The sequence below is a fragment of the Scophthalmus maximus genome, chromosome 22 (assembly GCF_022379125.1).
Source record: "Scophthalmus maximus strain ysfricsl-2021 chromosome 22, ASM2237912v1, whole genome shotgun sequence".
Taxonomy (NCBI): Eukaryota; Metazoa; Chordata; class Actinopteri; order Pleuronectiformes; family Scophthalmidae; genus Scophthalmus; species Scophthalmus maximus.
In genome coordinates this window covers 6051307-6063787 of record NC_061536.1, presented here as the reverse complement: position 1 = coordinate 6063787, position 12481 = coordinate 6051307, and the positions used below count along the sequence as shown (strand labels likewise).

Genomic DNA, 12481 nt, shown 5'->3' with positions numbered 1-12481 from the left:
GAAAAAGGTACGGAGAGAGAGAACGAGGCAGACAGTTACCAAATGTGCAGCACAGTGGGGAGACAGTTAAAGGTTTGGACGGTCGCTCTGTTCTCCGCGTCCATCTTTCATATTGACTCTTCTTTCACCTCCATTCCTCCGTACTCTGCTTTCCCAATCACTCGCCCTCTTTCTTTTTCCACGGTATCCATTCATGCTGTCTCTCCTGCAATTTATGCCTTTTCCCGTTCACATTTAATTCCCCAATTTCTAAGCTCAAGCTTACAGTATATTAAGTATGATACACTTACCTAAAATATATATACATATATATTTCAACTGTAGAATTGAACATCCTTTTCAGTCAAACCCTTAAAATTTGACAGTCTCAGCCCACATTTGACCTTACAGACTAAACTTCTGGGTTCAGGGTCTGTTGTGCTCTGGTTCTCAGTGTTTTGTTGTACATTTCCCAGTTCATCCTGAAATAAACCCAGACTTAATGCTAGTGTGCTGGGAGCCCGATAAGTGCCACCTTCCCAATGACTTAATCAGTCGACCCCTCCTTGGACGGCACCAGAGAGTAACAGTTAGCGGGGAGGAGCGTGACCTCTGTCTGGGCAGAGGACGCGATGGTTCTTTCCCTCTCTTTACTCTTCGCCGACAATGTTTGAGTATAGAGGATGGGATCTGTTTCTCCTTGAGGAGCTTTCGGGAGCTCCCGAGGACTCTCAAAGTCCACAATTCCGCAGCATTTAAGAATAATAACATATATGTCAGTGTACTGAACATGTTACTGGTCATGACGCCTGCGTAACCGGTGTATGTCTCTCTTGTATATGTCTTTTGACAAACTCGATTGCTTCATTCAGTTCCGTCATACCGCCTCTTCCCCCTTGTTTCTCCAAGGGTCAACGTGCGGAAGAAGCAAAACTGCCCCGAGCGTTCCAACTCAGAAACGGACCCGTGGAGCGCGCTCTATTTGGAACTGCGGTGACATCTCCATCGCTCACTCGCCTGGCTGCTAAGGCCGAGCTGGCGTGACTAAAGTACTTAGTCACACTGCACCTCGGCAGCAGCAAGGCTGGGTGCTACTGAGGCCTGGGCCTAGCCAACAGGCTTAGACTGTCCTGTCTCTCACATCAGTATTTTCTCTTTCGTTTTTGTCTATATACAAACACAAACTGTCGGCACGGAGGCCAGAGAGCATTCGTGTTGTTGTCCGCAGTATATCTTTACACGCATGGCTGCATGGACATTGAGGGGAAAATATGCACATAAACATCATGTGGAATACTGCATGTGATGGAGTCACTGTAGGCATATTCATCACGTAAGAACTACAAGCACACTTGAGGGTCTCTGTCCCTGCAATAAGAAGAATGTGTGACAGGGACCACCCTGATTACAGTGAGTGTGTCTCTGGATGATTAACGCTTTATGTTTCCAATGTCACTGATAGCGCTTTTGTTTCTCTTGCAGCTCCTCCCTTCCCTCCCTTCTCTGTCCTGTATTTTCCGCCCTCCACCCCCTTACTTCTCTCTTCCTTTTCCTTTTATTTTATAATTTCCCCTCACAATGTGCCACGGAGACAGTTGATATCGGTCTGTTGACTCTGCGATAGGCTTGTCAATGCTGTTCCCGACTGAAGTTGTGTATCTTATCCTGTATAATATGGGCTCAGCCCTCAGGCCAGGGCCAGACTGATAATGTCTTGATGCCTGTTCTCATACACTTGACGTGCTCGGTTATCTGCTGAGCTTCGCGAAGCAGCCGAATTAGGTGAAAAGCGGTCACGTAATGAAAAGGCAATGTTTTCGTTTTTGATGTTTTTATCTTTGAAATGTATTACGAGTGGCATAAGGACGGTATGACTCCTTTTATTTTTCGTTTTTGTGTGGCGGAAGATGAAATCTGAAGCACAAGTTTGTGTCTGTTTTTGAAGTGAAATCAGTTCAGTGACTAGATGGTTGTCTGCAGTGATCCTGTCCCGAACAGATGTGAACGCGTTTTCCAGAGATACAAGCATTAGGGCGGTGCGTGCCAGTGTGCGTGTGTGTGTGTGTGTGTGTGTGTGTGTGTGTGTGTGTGTGTGTAATGAGCACCGCAGTCGTTAGCAGGGGAGGGAGGGGTGTTGTCGCCCCTCTGTACAGCGGGCATGCAGGATGGCACAGATGGCAGTGGAGTGAGACCCACACTCGCTGCAGATTTACGCTGCACTCTCGGGCGTCTGTCTGTAAGCCTCCACCCCCCCCCCCCCCCCCCCCCCCCCCCTCTCTCATTTCCCAAGTGACAGTCTGAGCATGATGCATCAGTGTCATTGTGGCAAGACATATGATGTGGTGAGCCTTCTCTTTCCAGATCGAGCATGTCTGGGGCAACTCACAAATGCTTTGTTGTCAAATTGAATCCGGACACGTGGAATGTGTTGCCGTGAAACGTTGTTTATTTACGGTGTTAAACAGTTGGGATTGGTATGTTATTGTAATCCTTTCCTTTTTCTTCCTTCCCCGTCCTCATTCAGATCGCACTGGGAAGCGCTCCACCATGCCCGACTCACCTGCGGACGTCAAGACACAGTCCAGGTTGACCCCCCCTACCATGCCGCCCCCACCCAACACACAGGGAGGACCACGCAACAGCTCCTACACTCCCACGACATGTGAGTAAAGCCAGATGTATACTGTATGACATTATTTAGGATCCTCATACCTCAGTTATGTTGTATTTTAAAAATCTATGTTCGTCTATAAGTTTCCAATGCCCGTTGAGAAATCAATCAACTTGAAGAATGGCACAGTAATATATTTTTTTTTACATCTAGCAAAGCTATTTTCCGAAAATGTTGGATAAGTGCCACCTCAACACACATGAGGAAAAAAAACACAGCATCACTAAAACAGCAGATAAACACATGCTCCAAATCTGTCCCCTAGGAGCTATGTTTCTATTCAGTTGCAACAGCAAATGTGTTATAACTGCTACCAGATAGTGTTTTCTATTAATGTAATGAGGATATGTTGTTAATCAATGTATTTGGGAAGTTGCAATCGTTAAGGAACATATCAGTAAAATGTTCACAGACAATTTATTTGCTCTCCGCCAAAATGTCTGAACTTTTGCACCACAATATCCTTAGGGACTACACCATAGTTCAACTTGATATGATTAGGCCATCCAGCCCAACCACCTGCTGGCCTCTCTGCTGCTGCCGTAATCCAACTATTTGCTGGTGCAGTCGAGTTGTAAAGGAGAGTCATTTCTAGGGGACAAAGATAGTCACGGTATGCAATGCAACATCAACATCACACGACCTCCTGAACAATTGGCATTGAGCTTTTTCAAAATTTCAGCCGCCCCCAACGACTCCCCCCCCCCCAACAAGTTCATTAATGCCCACGCTCACAAACCCCTCGGAGCTTTGCCATGATGCAAACATAGGATGTGACGAGCAAATTACACCCTAGTATTCACTTAGAAGTACACACTTAACCACTTGCATGAAGAGCACTAGAATCAAAGAATCAAGGCCCTGTGGTTCAAAACGCTCCGAGCGCTCAATCCTGCATTAGTTGTTCTGGTTCTCTGCAACAAAGGCATTAGTTTGTTCTCCTTCAGTCTCTTACTCACCCTTTCTTAGTCCCTGGTTTCTACTCTCTGCCTCCTTCCCTTTGTATCTCTCTCACCCTTGCAAACACTCACACTCCACAATTAACGTGGAGGCTTCCGTGCGATGAGAGGGGAACGGCCCCGGCTCTCTCATTACGCACGCCGAAGGTTTTAACAAAGCAGTATGCTTTGATTTCAACCCGCCATAATTGTTACCAGATGCAGTTGGAGCATCTCGTCTCGCTCCTCTCTCTACAGTGGCGGCTTTGGACGGCGGCCAGAGGGGGAGTGAGTGGATCGCTAGTCAAAACCTAATCTCATTAGAGGGAAAGCTTTATGCCGCCTTGTATTTCTTTGTACACCAACTCCCCCGTAGACACACACACACACACACACACACACACACACACACTCACACACAAACTGCCGCTGTGCTCTGGCAAGACGGGGTTTGGGTGGGGACGGGGGGGGGGGGCGGGGTCACACTGTCCCTGCTTGTTTAGACTGCGGGGAAGGAGGGAGCGGGAGAAGGAGGTGGAGAGAGGCAACATGTCTCCAAATGCAGAAATATGTTTTTTATGAGAGGATGCCGCAAAGGATCAAACAAGTCACAGTGATTGGAAACAAATGTTGAGCATTGTGAATGTTTTCGGGGGAATGTAAATCAATCCAAATCAGTGGTTTGGTCTCCATGAAGCTGACCTGTGTTGTTCCCTCTGTTGGTGTTCGTGTAAGGCACAGTCAGGGGTTCTTCGGTTATTTTTACTAGATTTTACACAGCAAAACGAGAACCCAGTGACACTTTAGCACAACAGTTTGTCTCCATGGAAACTATATTTACCAAGAATACAATCATTCTCATTTCAAGCCTCCTTTCCCTTAATACTCCGATGTATGTTGTTGTCTCACGCAGTAACCAACGGCAGCAGCCACTCTCCTACGGCGCTCAACGGCGCTCCATCTCCACCCAATGGCTACAGCAATGGTCCTAGCTCCTCTTCGTCATCCTCGTTGGCCAACCAGCAGCTGCCGCCGGCCTGTGGCGCCCGGCAGCTCAGCAAGCTCAAGCGCTTCCTCACTACGCTACAGCAGTTTGGCAACGACATCTCACCAGAAATCGGCGAGCGGGTCCGCACACTGGTGCTGGGACTAGTGGTGAGTGGCTACTGTGTGTGTGTGTGTGTGTGTGTGTGTGAGCTGTAGTTCACAGGAGTGAAAGCCTACGCCAGGACGAAAGTGAGCAGGGATAAGTGAATCAATTAGAAGGTTATTTGAGAATAATTCGGAGCATTTGTTCGGCATACCCGAGGCACCAGATGTAAAAGGGTTTATTGAGACAGAAAAAAAGTTTAACTAGTGTTGGGTTAGTTGTCAAGTCACAGTGATGAGGAATTAAGCGACTTATCGCTCTTAATGAAAACCATCAGGGGTGTACATGAAAGGCTTTTTTTATTTTCTCACATTGAAAAGAAAAATTCTACGCATGCGGTCCCTCAGGCACAAGTGTAAAATAAACACCAGGGGAGATTTGCAAATCGTTGCGTTCTGGATTGACATTCATTAGTACTTTCTTCAGTGTAACACAATGCCTGACAAAACACTGAAGGTAGCTTGTTGACTCACACCATCAAACGGACATTTTTATGCACCTGATCCGCTCTGGATTTAATTTTGCATTACAATTATTACGATTGCAATACAACACGCACAGCAGCGTGGGAAACCAGAGGCACAGGGCGAAAAGGATAGGGGTTCTCATTTTAACATCCAACTCACAAAGGTTGTGCAGGCGCATGATAACCGAATGGGAGTCAGCCAGTTGCAAAATTAGGCCTTTATTTTATTTATGAATAAATAAATGAAAGGAATTGCCATAAAATGATGATTGTATTTTTAAGAGGAGGAACAAATTTAAGTATTGCCGGTGATCATTTAAAACCTAAATTAAGATCCAGTGAATAAAGTGAATTAAAAGTGTATGATTTTCGAAAATGTGTCCGACTATAAACAGCTGGACCTATGAAAGTTCCCGAAACGTTTTCCTCACCAGAGATTTCTTCATTAGTAAAAACTGCAAAAATACAAATCAAGCCCCGCGAACATCAAAATACATTTATCAAACTGAGGCTTGATCAGACAGATGTATTTCTGCAGCTCAGCCGACATGGTTGTATCAAGGGCCCGCGTCGCCAAGAGCATTCGGTATAAAAATACATGCGCAAAGCTAAATATTTACCGCTTGTCCGTGTGTGATCTGAGAAAATTTGAGCATAACGAACAAGGGAATACAGAAATAGTGATTGAATGCTGCGCGGAAAGGAGGAGGCGGAGGAGACGGAGGGAGGAATTTTTTAATTAGCCACAGAGAGCATAGCCTCCTTTTGGCTCCTCTATGTTTATTTTGCTCACCGACCGCATATGCACATGCCTCTCCTGTGTCCTTTTGGCTTGTACAACCCCCCCCCATCCCCGTCTCTCTGTCCCTCCCCCTGCCTTGTTGAAAAGAGTGACACTGTTAATTAGCTGCTTGTGTGCTGGAGAGAGGGAGAGAGAGAGACTCAGGAGGTTTCACTAGCTGTCAAGAAACAGCCCCTACGCAATCTGGGCGAACAGATGTAAGGCTGAATGTAACAAAATTCAGGTCTGGGAAATAAGGCTGAGAGTGTGGGGAGGAAAAATAATATCTGCGGCTTTTCTTTCTCTTTCTCTTTTTTTTTTGATGCTCCCCGTCTCGCTTGATATCATTTTTTCCTTTGTTTGCGTCGTTGCTCACCTCGTTCTCCCTCCTCTTCAGTCTCTCTCTGCATCTTGGGTATATACCTCATGTTGAAAAATTAAAAAATAGTGTCACTGCTGCCTCGTCTGCCATTATTGTGAGTTTCCATCAGACTAGACTTTGTTTGGGTGTGGAGGCTTGACAAACTGAAACACATAACCCACTTTTGAAAAACATACAAGAACACGCCTCCTGTTTGCCACTGTACAGAAAACACTAAGTACATACACTACTCCCCTCCCTATACTGCACATATGCCTTATCCACTCCACGCTACTGTAATGTATTTTGGTCACCTTGCTCTTATCTGGCCTGTGAGAAGAGTCGGGCCCGTATTCAGTTGGCACTGATGGAGGGAGGTAACACAGACGTGGAGCATAGTAGTGCCCACGCGGCAGGTTCCCATATACTGTGCCGATAAAGACGAGGATGCCGTGCATATATACAAAATTCCGCTGAAAGCGCGCGCGTTACCAGCACAATATTTATCATTTCATTGAACGGAAAGTAAAGCAAAGCTCTCGTTCAACCGTGACACAAATAAGCTGACGTGCTAATTTGAAAGTAGACTGCAGAGTCCACGCACAGTTCAACTGCAATTGCATTTCTGTTTCTTAGGTTCCCTGAACGAATGGTGAAAAAGAGTACACTTGGAAAAGACAACAACATCTATATTAGGATCGACGCTGCGACGCCTGCCTCTGTGTTTGTCTTGTTAATTGGAGGAGATGTGTGTCTTTGCCCTCCGCGGCTCTGTTCACTGTGGCCCGCACACATGCTTCCCATTACAAACAAACCCAAAACATTCACTCCGGGCCAGGATATAGCTTAGCTTCCAATAAGTAATATTATCGCTTAATGCCTTCCACATGGACTCATGTGTTTTCTCTCCGTCTCTCTCTCTCTCTCTCTCTCCTGCAGAATTCCACGCTAACCATCGAAGAATTTCACTCCAAGCTCCAAGAAGCCACCAACTTCCCTCTGCGACCTTTCGTCATACCCTTTCTGAAGGTAGATATTCCAGTGCACAAATACTCGTCAACCAAATCTGTTTCTTTTCCCTGATGGTCAGTCGGTTCCTCAGTTCATTTATTTTTGCTCAGTTTGTCTCTTTCTCTCTCCTCAGAATTAAATAGCGCCTATTATCTGACTAGTAGCGCTTCACCCTTTTTTTTAACCTAGAGCCAGGTTAAAATTACCTTATTACATTTTTCCCAGTTTATTTGTATTTATTTTTTATGTTTTCAAAGAAACTTGCCGAAAAACGTGCAGGAACAGAGCAGCGCGAATGTGGCTTTGGCACGAGGACAACATCCCCTCTCATGCGCTCCTCTCCCGACTCCTTCTCGTCTTTCTCGCAGGCTTGTTTTGTCATCGATTCTTCATCCCACTAAGCCGCATTTTCAGCGAGCATTTCCCATTTTCAGCCATTAGCTTTGGTATATTACCCGGGGGGGGGGAGCACTCTCTTAAGCATCCACTCGTGACATTGCTTCAGCCCATTTGTCACCAGTCACCGTGTTTCATTCACAACCTCACTTCTCTTTATTCCAGCCTGGGAGATTAAAAAAAATGAAGTGGGTTGGTGGGTTTTTTCCTCCTCGTATCTACAGGTGAAATAGTGACCATTTTGTGTCTGAATGTCAGCAGGACATCTGAGTATTTTCTTTTGTTTCCCCTCAAGGCTCTTCTTGATTTATCTGCTTTGTCATCTTTATTCCTCTTCATCTCTCTGTGTCTGGGTGACAGACATGAGGTAAATGTAATTTATGGAGACAAGACACTTTCTGGTGTCTGTACGAGGGGAATTTGCAGAGCTGACATTCACCAGCTCATATTATCCACTAAGGTCCTGTGTGGATGCGGGCAGCAGAAATTGGTCCCACTAGAAACCGCCATTACTGGCTGTTAACAACACAAAGACGGACTTTGCGTCCCCACTCTCTCCTCTCTCCTCCCTCACATCCTTCCCTTATCCTTTAGTTTTCCTTCATCCCTTCCTCTTGTCATTCACCTTCTGAGTCGTTCTTTCTCTGTATCGGTATCCTTTCCTGTATCTGTTTTGTTTTTCCATCCTCTAAGTCCCTCCCTTCCCTTCTACCCGCCTCGCCAGATGGTTAGCGTATCACTGGGATGGCTGCAGAATCAAAGATGCAACTCTTTTTTTTTCTCGCTCCGTCTCTGCCTCTCTCCTTCCCCAGTCTAATTTTAGTGTCTTCCCACTGCGGAGCCTTTAATGCCAGCTACCATATGGTAGCAGCGAGCGGGTGGAGGTGTGGGGGAGCTTTTATAGGTGCGTCAAAGCACAGCTGCAACAATGCGTGTCAGGGCTCAGAGTTTTTCATTACACTAATGTTAGACCGAGCCGACCCCTCCAGTTCCCCCCACCCTCACCCACCCACCCCACTCAACTCCTTTCCCCTTCTCTTAATACTGAACCACAAATTGGTTGGGACTCTTTACTGGAAGGAGGCAATCATAAACCACACAGCCCCAGTGACGTGATGTGTTGGCGGGACGCCCGCCACACGAGACAACAGACTTTAAAAGTCACAATGTTTCTCTGTTTTTCAAGATGAAGTTGTGCTTTTTAAAGTTTGTTCTCATCTTAGCTGTCAAGGGAATTGTTTTTCTCTCACGTCGTGCAGGAGTGAGAGAAGTGCTGTGACGTAGAGGATTAAGTGCATTTAGGAAGAGAGAAAAAGAGAGTGGTGATAGGAAATAATTGAAAAAGGACAATCTGCATGTGCAAAAATGAAGTCACCTCGATTCTCCTCTTACAGCAAATTACACAGAAGCAGAAGGATGATTAAGTGCAGCATATCCTGAACACGGCGTATTCTGACTTTTTTTTTTGCACCATTTGATAAGATGACAGTTCCAACACTTCCACAATAAATCATCCGGAGCGGATTTGAGCCAACGCCACTACTTCAAATGTTCCTTTCATGCAAGTAGATGTTGGTTTACCGTAACGACACAGCAGCGAATCTCCCTACTTTATCAAATGAAAAATGATCCAGTCTCTTCAGCGGTCTGCATTGCTTGACTCAGTCTTTTTGTTAATGCATCCCGCATCCCTGGCAATTAGGATGACCTCTAATTAATGAAAGATGAGTTCGCCGGGGTCAAAGCAATCTATTTTATGCCCTCTCTTTTTTTTCACAGAGTAATTACGATCATAAACTATTAACAGACCATTAACTCAGGCAGGTAAAGTGAAGGCCAGCGTTTGGCATTTCTTTTACAGCCAATTACTGGAGAGAGATTTTTGTATGATTGTGAAACATAAACACCACTAAAGAAATACCTTTGTGTTTCGTGACGGTTATTCCATTTTGCAGTTGGAGGATTCGATTGAATCGTCCAACTGGAAGCAAATTCATCAGATGATGTAGGACGATGGGGAAAAAGGATGAAAGAGTGAATAAAGTCTTATAGCAAGGAGTACAGTACACAACTGGAAAAAAATAAGGAAAGTAGAAAAACAGGCAAGAGACGGAGATTATCTTATTGAGAACAAAACAAAGATTAACAGACCTGAAACAAAAATACAAAGATGGCCCCTCAAAAGCCTTGTGCGATGTACTTCGCCGAAACAGCCCCCGCTTCCATTCTGAACCCGCCTGACGCAACACTTTCATCTTCTTGCTTCAAAATGCAGCCCATCAGGTGTCTTTGAAGTCGATGCTCACATACCTGCGTGACCCTGTAACTTCACACGAGAAAGGCAGGCCCCCTTGTTGTGTCGAAGGGATCGAAAATTGCCGCCGTTCCTTTAAAAAAAAGAAAAAGTGTGTATGCCACAGAGAAAGTGTTAATGCACTCCGGATCACGGGAAGTGGTCTTGGTTCAGTGGTAATGAGCAAACAGGGGGCAGATAACACGGAGGAAATGGATCTCTTGTTACCTCAAATTGGTGTATTTGGGATGAAATGACTGCAGAAGTATATATTATTATGACAGCATATTGTAGGGGAGTTTCGGACTTTCTACTTTTTGGGGGGGATAGTAAGGTTGTATGCGTCGTCATGCAGATCTCTCAAGAATAAGCTTGATTTAACATTGTACAGCTTTTCAATTTGAGATGGATTGAATTTTTCTTTCTTGTGTCGTATAGTTTATGTCACAGGAAGAATAAACTCAATCATTAACCCATTATATTTTGCACAAGACCACGAGTAGAAATTGTTTAGTGCATATTTCCTCCTTTAAGAGCCTAAGTTGACCAAACACCACTGCATTACCATAGACACAATACATTTGCATTTTATTACCTTTTGACTCTTTTCACTCTTGGCTGTTCAATTCTAGTATATTCTAGTATGCACAGCTCAGAATCTGACAGATTATTTTTTAATTTATGGTTTCCGCTAATAATGCAGCGCTGTTCCTCTTTGTAGGCCAACCTGCCACTTCTCCAGAGGGAGCTGCTGCACTGTGCCAGGCTGGCCAAGCAGAACCCGGCTCAGTACCTGGCCCAGCACGAGCAGCTGCTGCTGGACACCAGCACCACCTCCCCCGTGGACTCGTCTGAACTCCTGCTGGATGTCAACGAGAACGGCAAGAGAAGGACGCCGGACAGGTGGGTGAATAGCATCAGTCGTGTCAGAGTCAAGTCAGAGTAAAACGCAGGTCGGGTTAGAATCGTTTCGCCGGGACGGCGATCAGACTGAGGAGTTTATAGACTCACCAGCTCCAAACAGAAAAGCTGGTAAAACCCTTTTCTCTTCATTTATTGGATTTCATGCCTGAATCCCTTTAAATCTGCCCGAATCCCCATAAGCCAATATATTACTCCACAGATAGATAGATAGAGTCAATACAAGGCAATGGAGTGATGTGTTCATGTATATATGGGGAAGTGTCTGTCAGTGCGCCACCAGGCCTCATGACGTGCTCCATTGGACAACTCGGCCCCCAGCTCCTGTGATTAATGGACCAGAACTGAGGAGAGGAAGAGATAGGAACAGTAGACCTGGATAGACACACACACATCCTGAGAAAAAAAAATAGAAAACAGATGTGTCTTGAGGAAAATTTCCATGCCTGTGTATGATTTTGATATATAAGTTATCATTTACTTCCATTCCATTCTTACTTGCAAATCATTACAATCTTTTGTTGTCATGAACTTTGGTTATGACTCAATGTTCCCTTCTCTAACGGACAAGCAGTGAGATGTGCCTTCCAGGAACACGCAGCAGTGTAAAAACTTATAGTCCTCTCGCCAACAGTCCTCCCCCCGAAGCAGCAGAAACGAAAACAGCACACAAGCTTTCCAGACCGACGTTGAACATTCGTGCTTGGTTAAGACTGCGGCTTATTCCCTGCCCAAAGTTAATGTTATGTGATAGAAATATAGCTTTGGAATCTATGTCCAGATTTACAAAAGGATTTTACCAATCACAAAATCAACTGAGACTTACAAACCTTTGCTATTAGATTTGCATAGACCCATAGAAATGTTTCCTTTAACATTATTAAGCATTTCATTTTTGGAAAGCAGTTTGTGAGGTGTAAGTTTCCACCTGTGCTGTACAATGTGTACAAAGTGTCCATGGTCTTTGGAAATAAAGAGTAATTCCTGGGGGTCTGAAATTTTTAATATAGGCAGTAGAGAAGAGAATGTAATTTTTTATATTTGCTGAGGGACAAAAATGCTGAACGCAATATTAATAATTCTCACCTCAGTTTTCCCCGAACAGTCACAGTTTTTCTGTAAAACCTGCATATTTGCAGGCCGTCTGGTGCATAGGGGAGTGAGCTTAGGGGAAATGTGTGTGTATGTGTGTGTGTATGTGTGTGTGTGTGTGTGTGTGTGTGTGTGTGTGTGTGTGTGTGTGAGAGAGAGAGTAGGCATCTGTATTCAGTGAGAAAATGTGGTCTGTGTGAATGTGAGTGTACAGGAATTGACTATCCAGTGTGAAAGTGTAAGGATGGTTCAACTACATGTATGTGCACCTCTGTACTGTACTGTGTGTGCGTGCGTGCGTGGGTGTGTGTGTGCGTCTGTGTGCGTGCGTGTGTGTGCGTGCGTGCGTGTTTGTGTGCCTAGGGAGATGGGCTGATAACACATACAGATGAGGCTCCAGCACCAATACGGCTGGCTAAGCA

General features: G+C 45.1%; 1 protein-coding gene across 5 annotated transcripts in view; it reads left to right on the top strand.

The window, feature by feature from the left end:
• runx1t1 (RUNX1 partner transcriptional co-repressor 1) overlaps nt 1-12481 on the top strand; it is an 85484-nt gene that overhangs the window by 60628 nt on the left and 12375 nt on the right. For all 5 annotated transcript variants that reach the window (XM_035620968.2, XM_035620967.2, XM_035620965.2 and 2 more), the window contains exons 2-5: nt 2504-2641; nt 4502-4743; nt 7286-7375; nt 10768-10949. In XM_035620968.2, the coding sequence (XP_035476861.1) occupies nt 2527-2641; nt 4502-4743; nt 7286-7375; nt 10768-10949 (629 nt within the window). In that variant the 5' untranslated portion in view covers nt 2504-2526. The remainder of the gene's footprint in view (nt 1-2503; nt 2642-4501; nt 4744-7285; nt 7376-10767; nt 10950-12481) is intronic.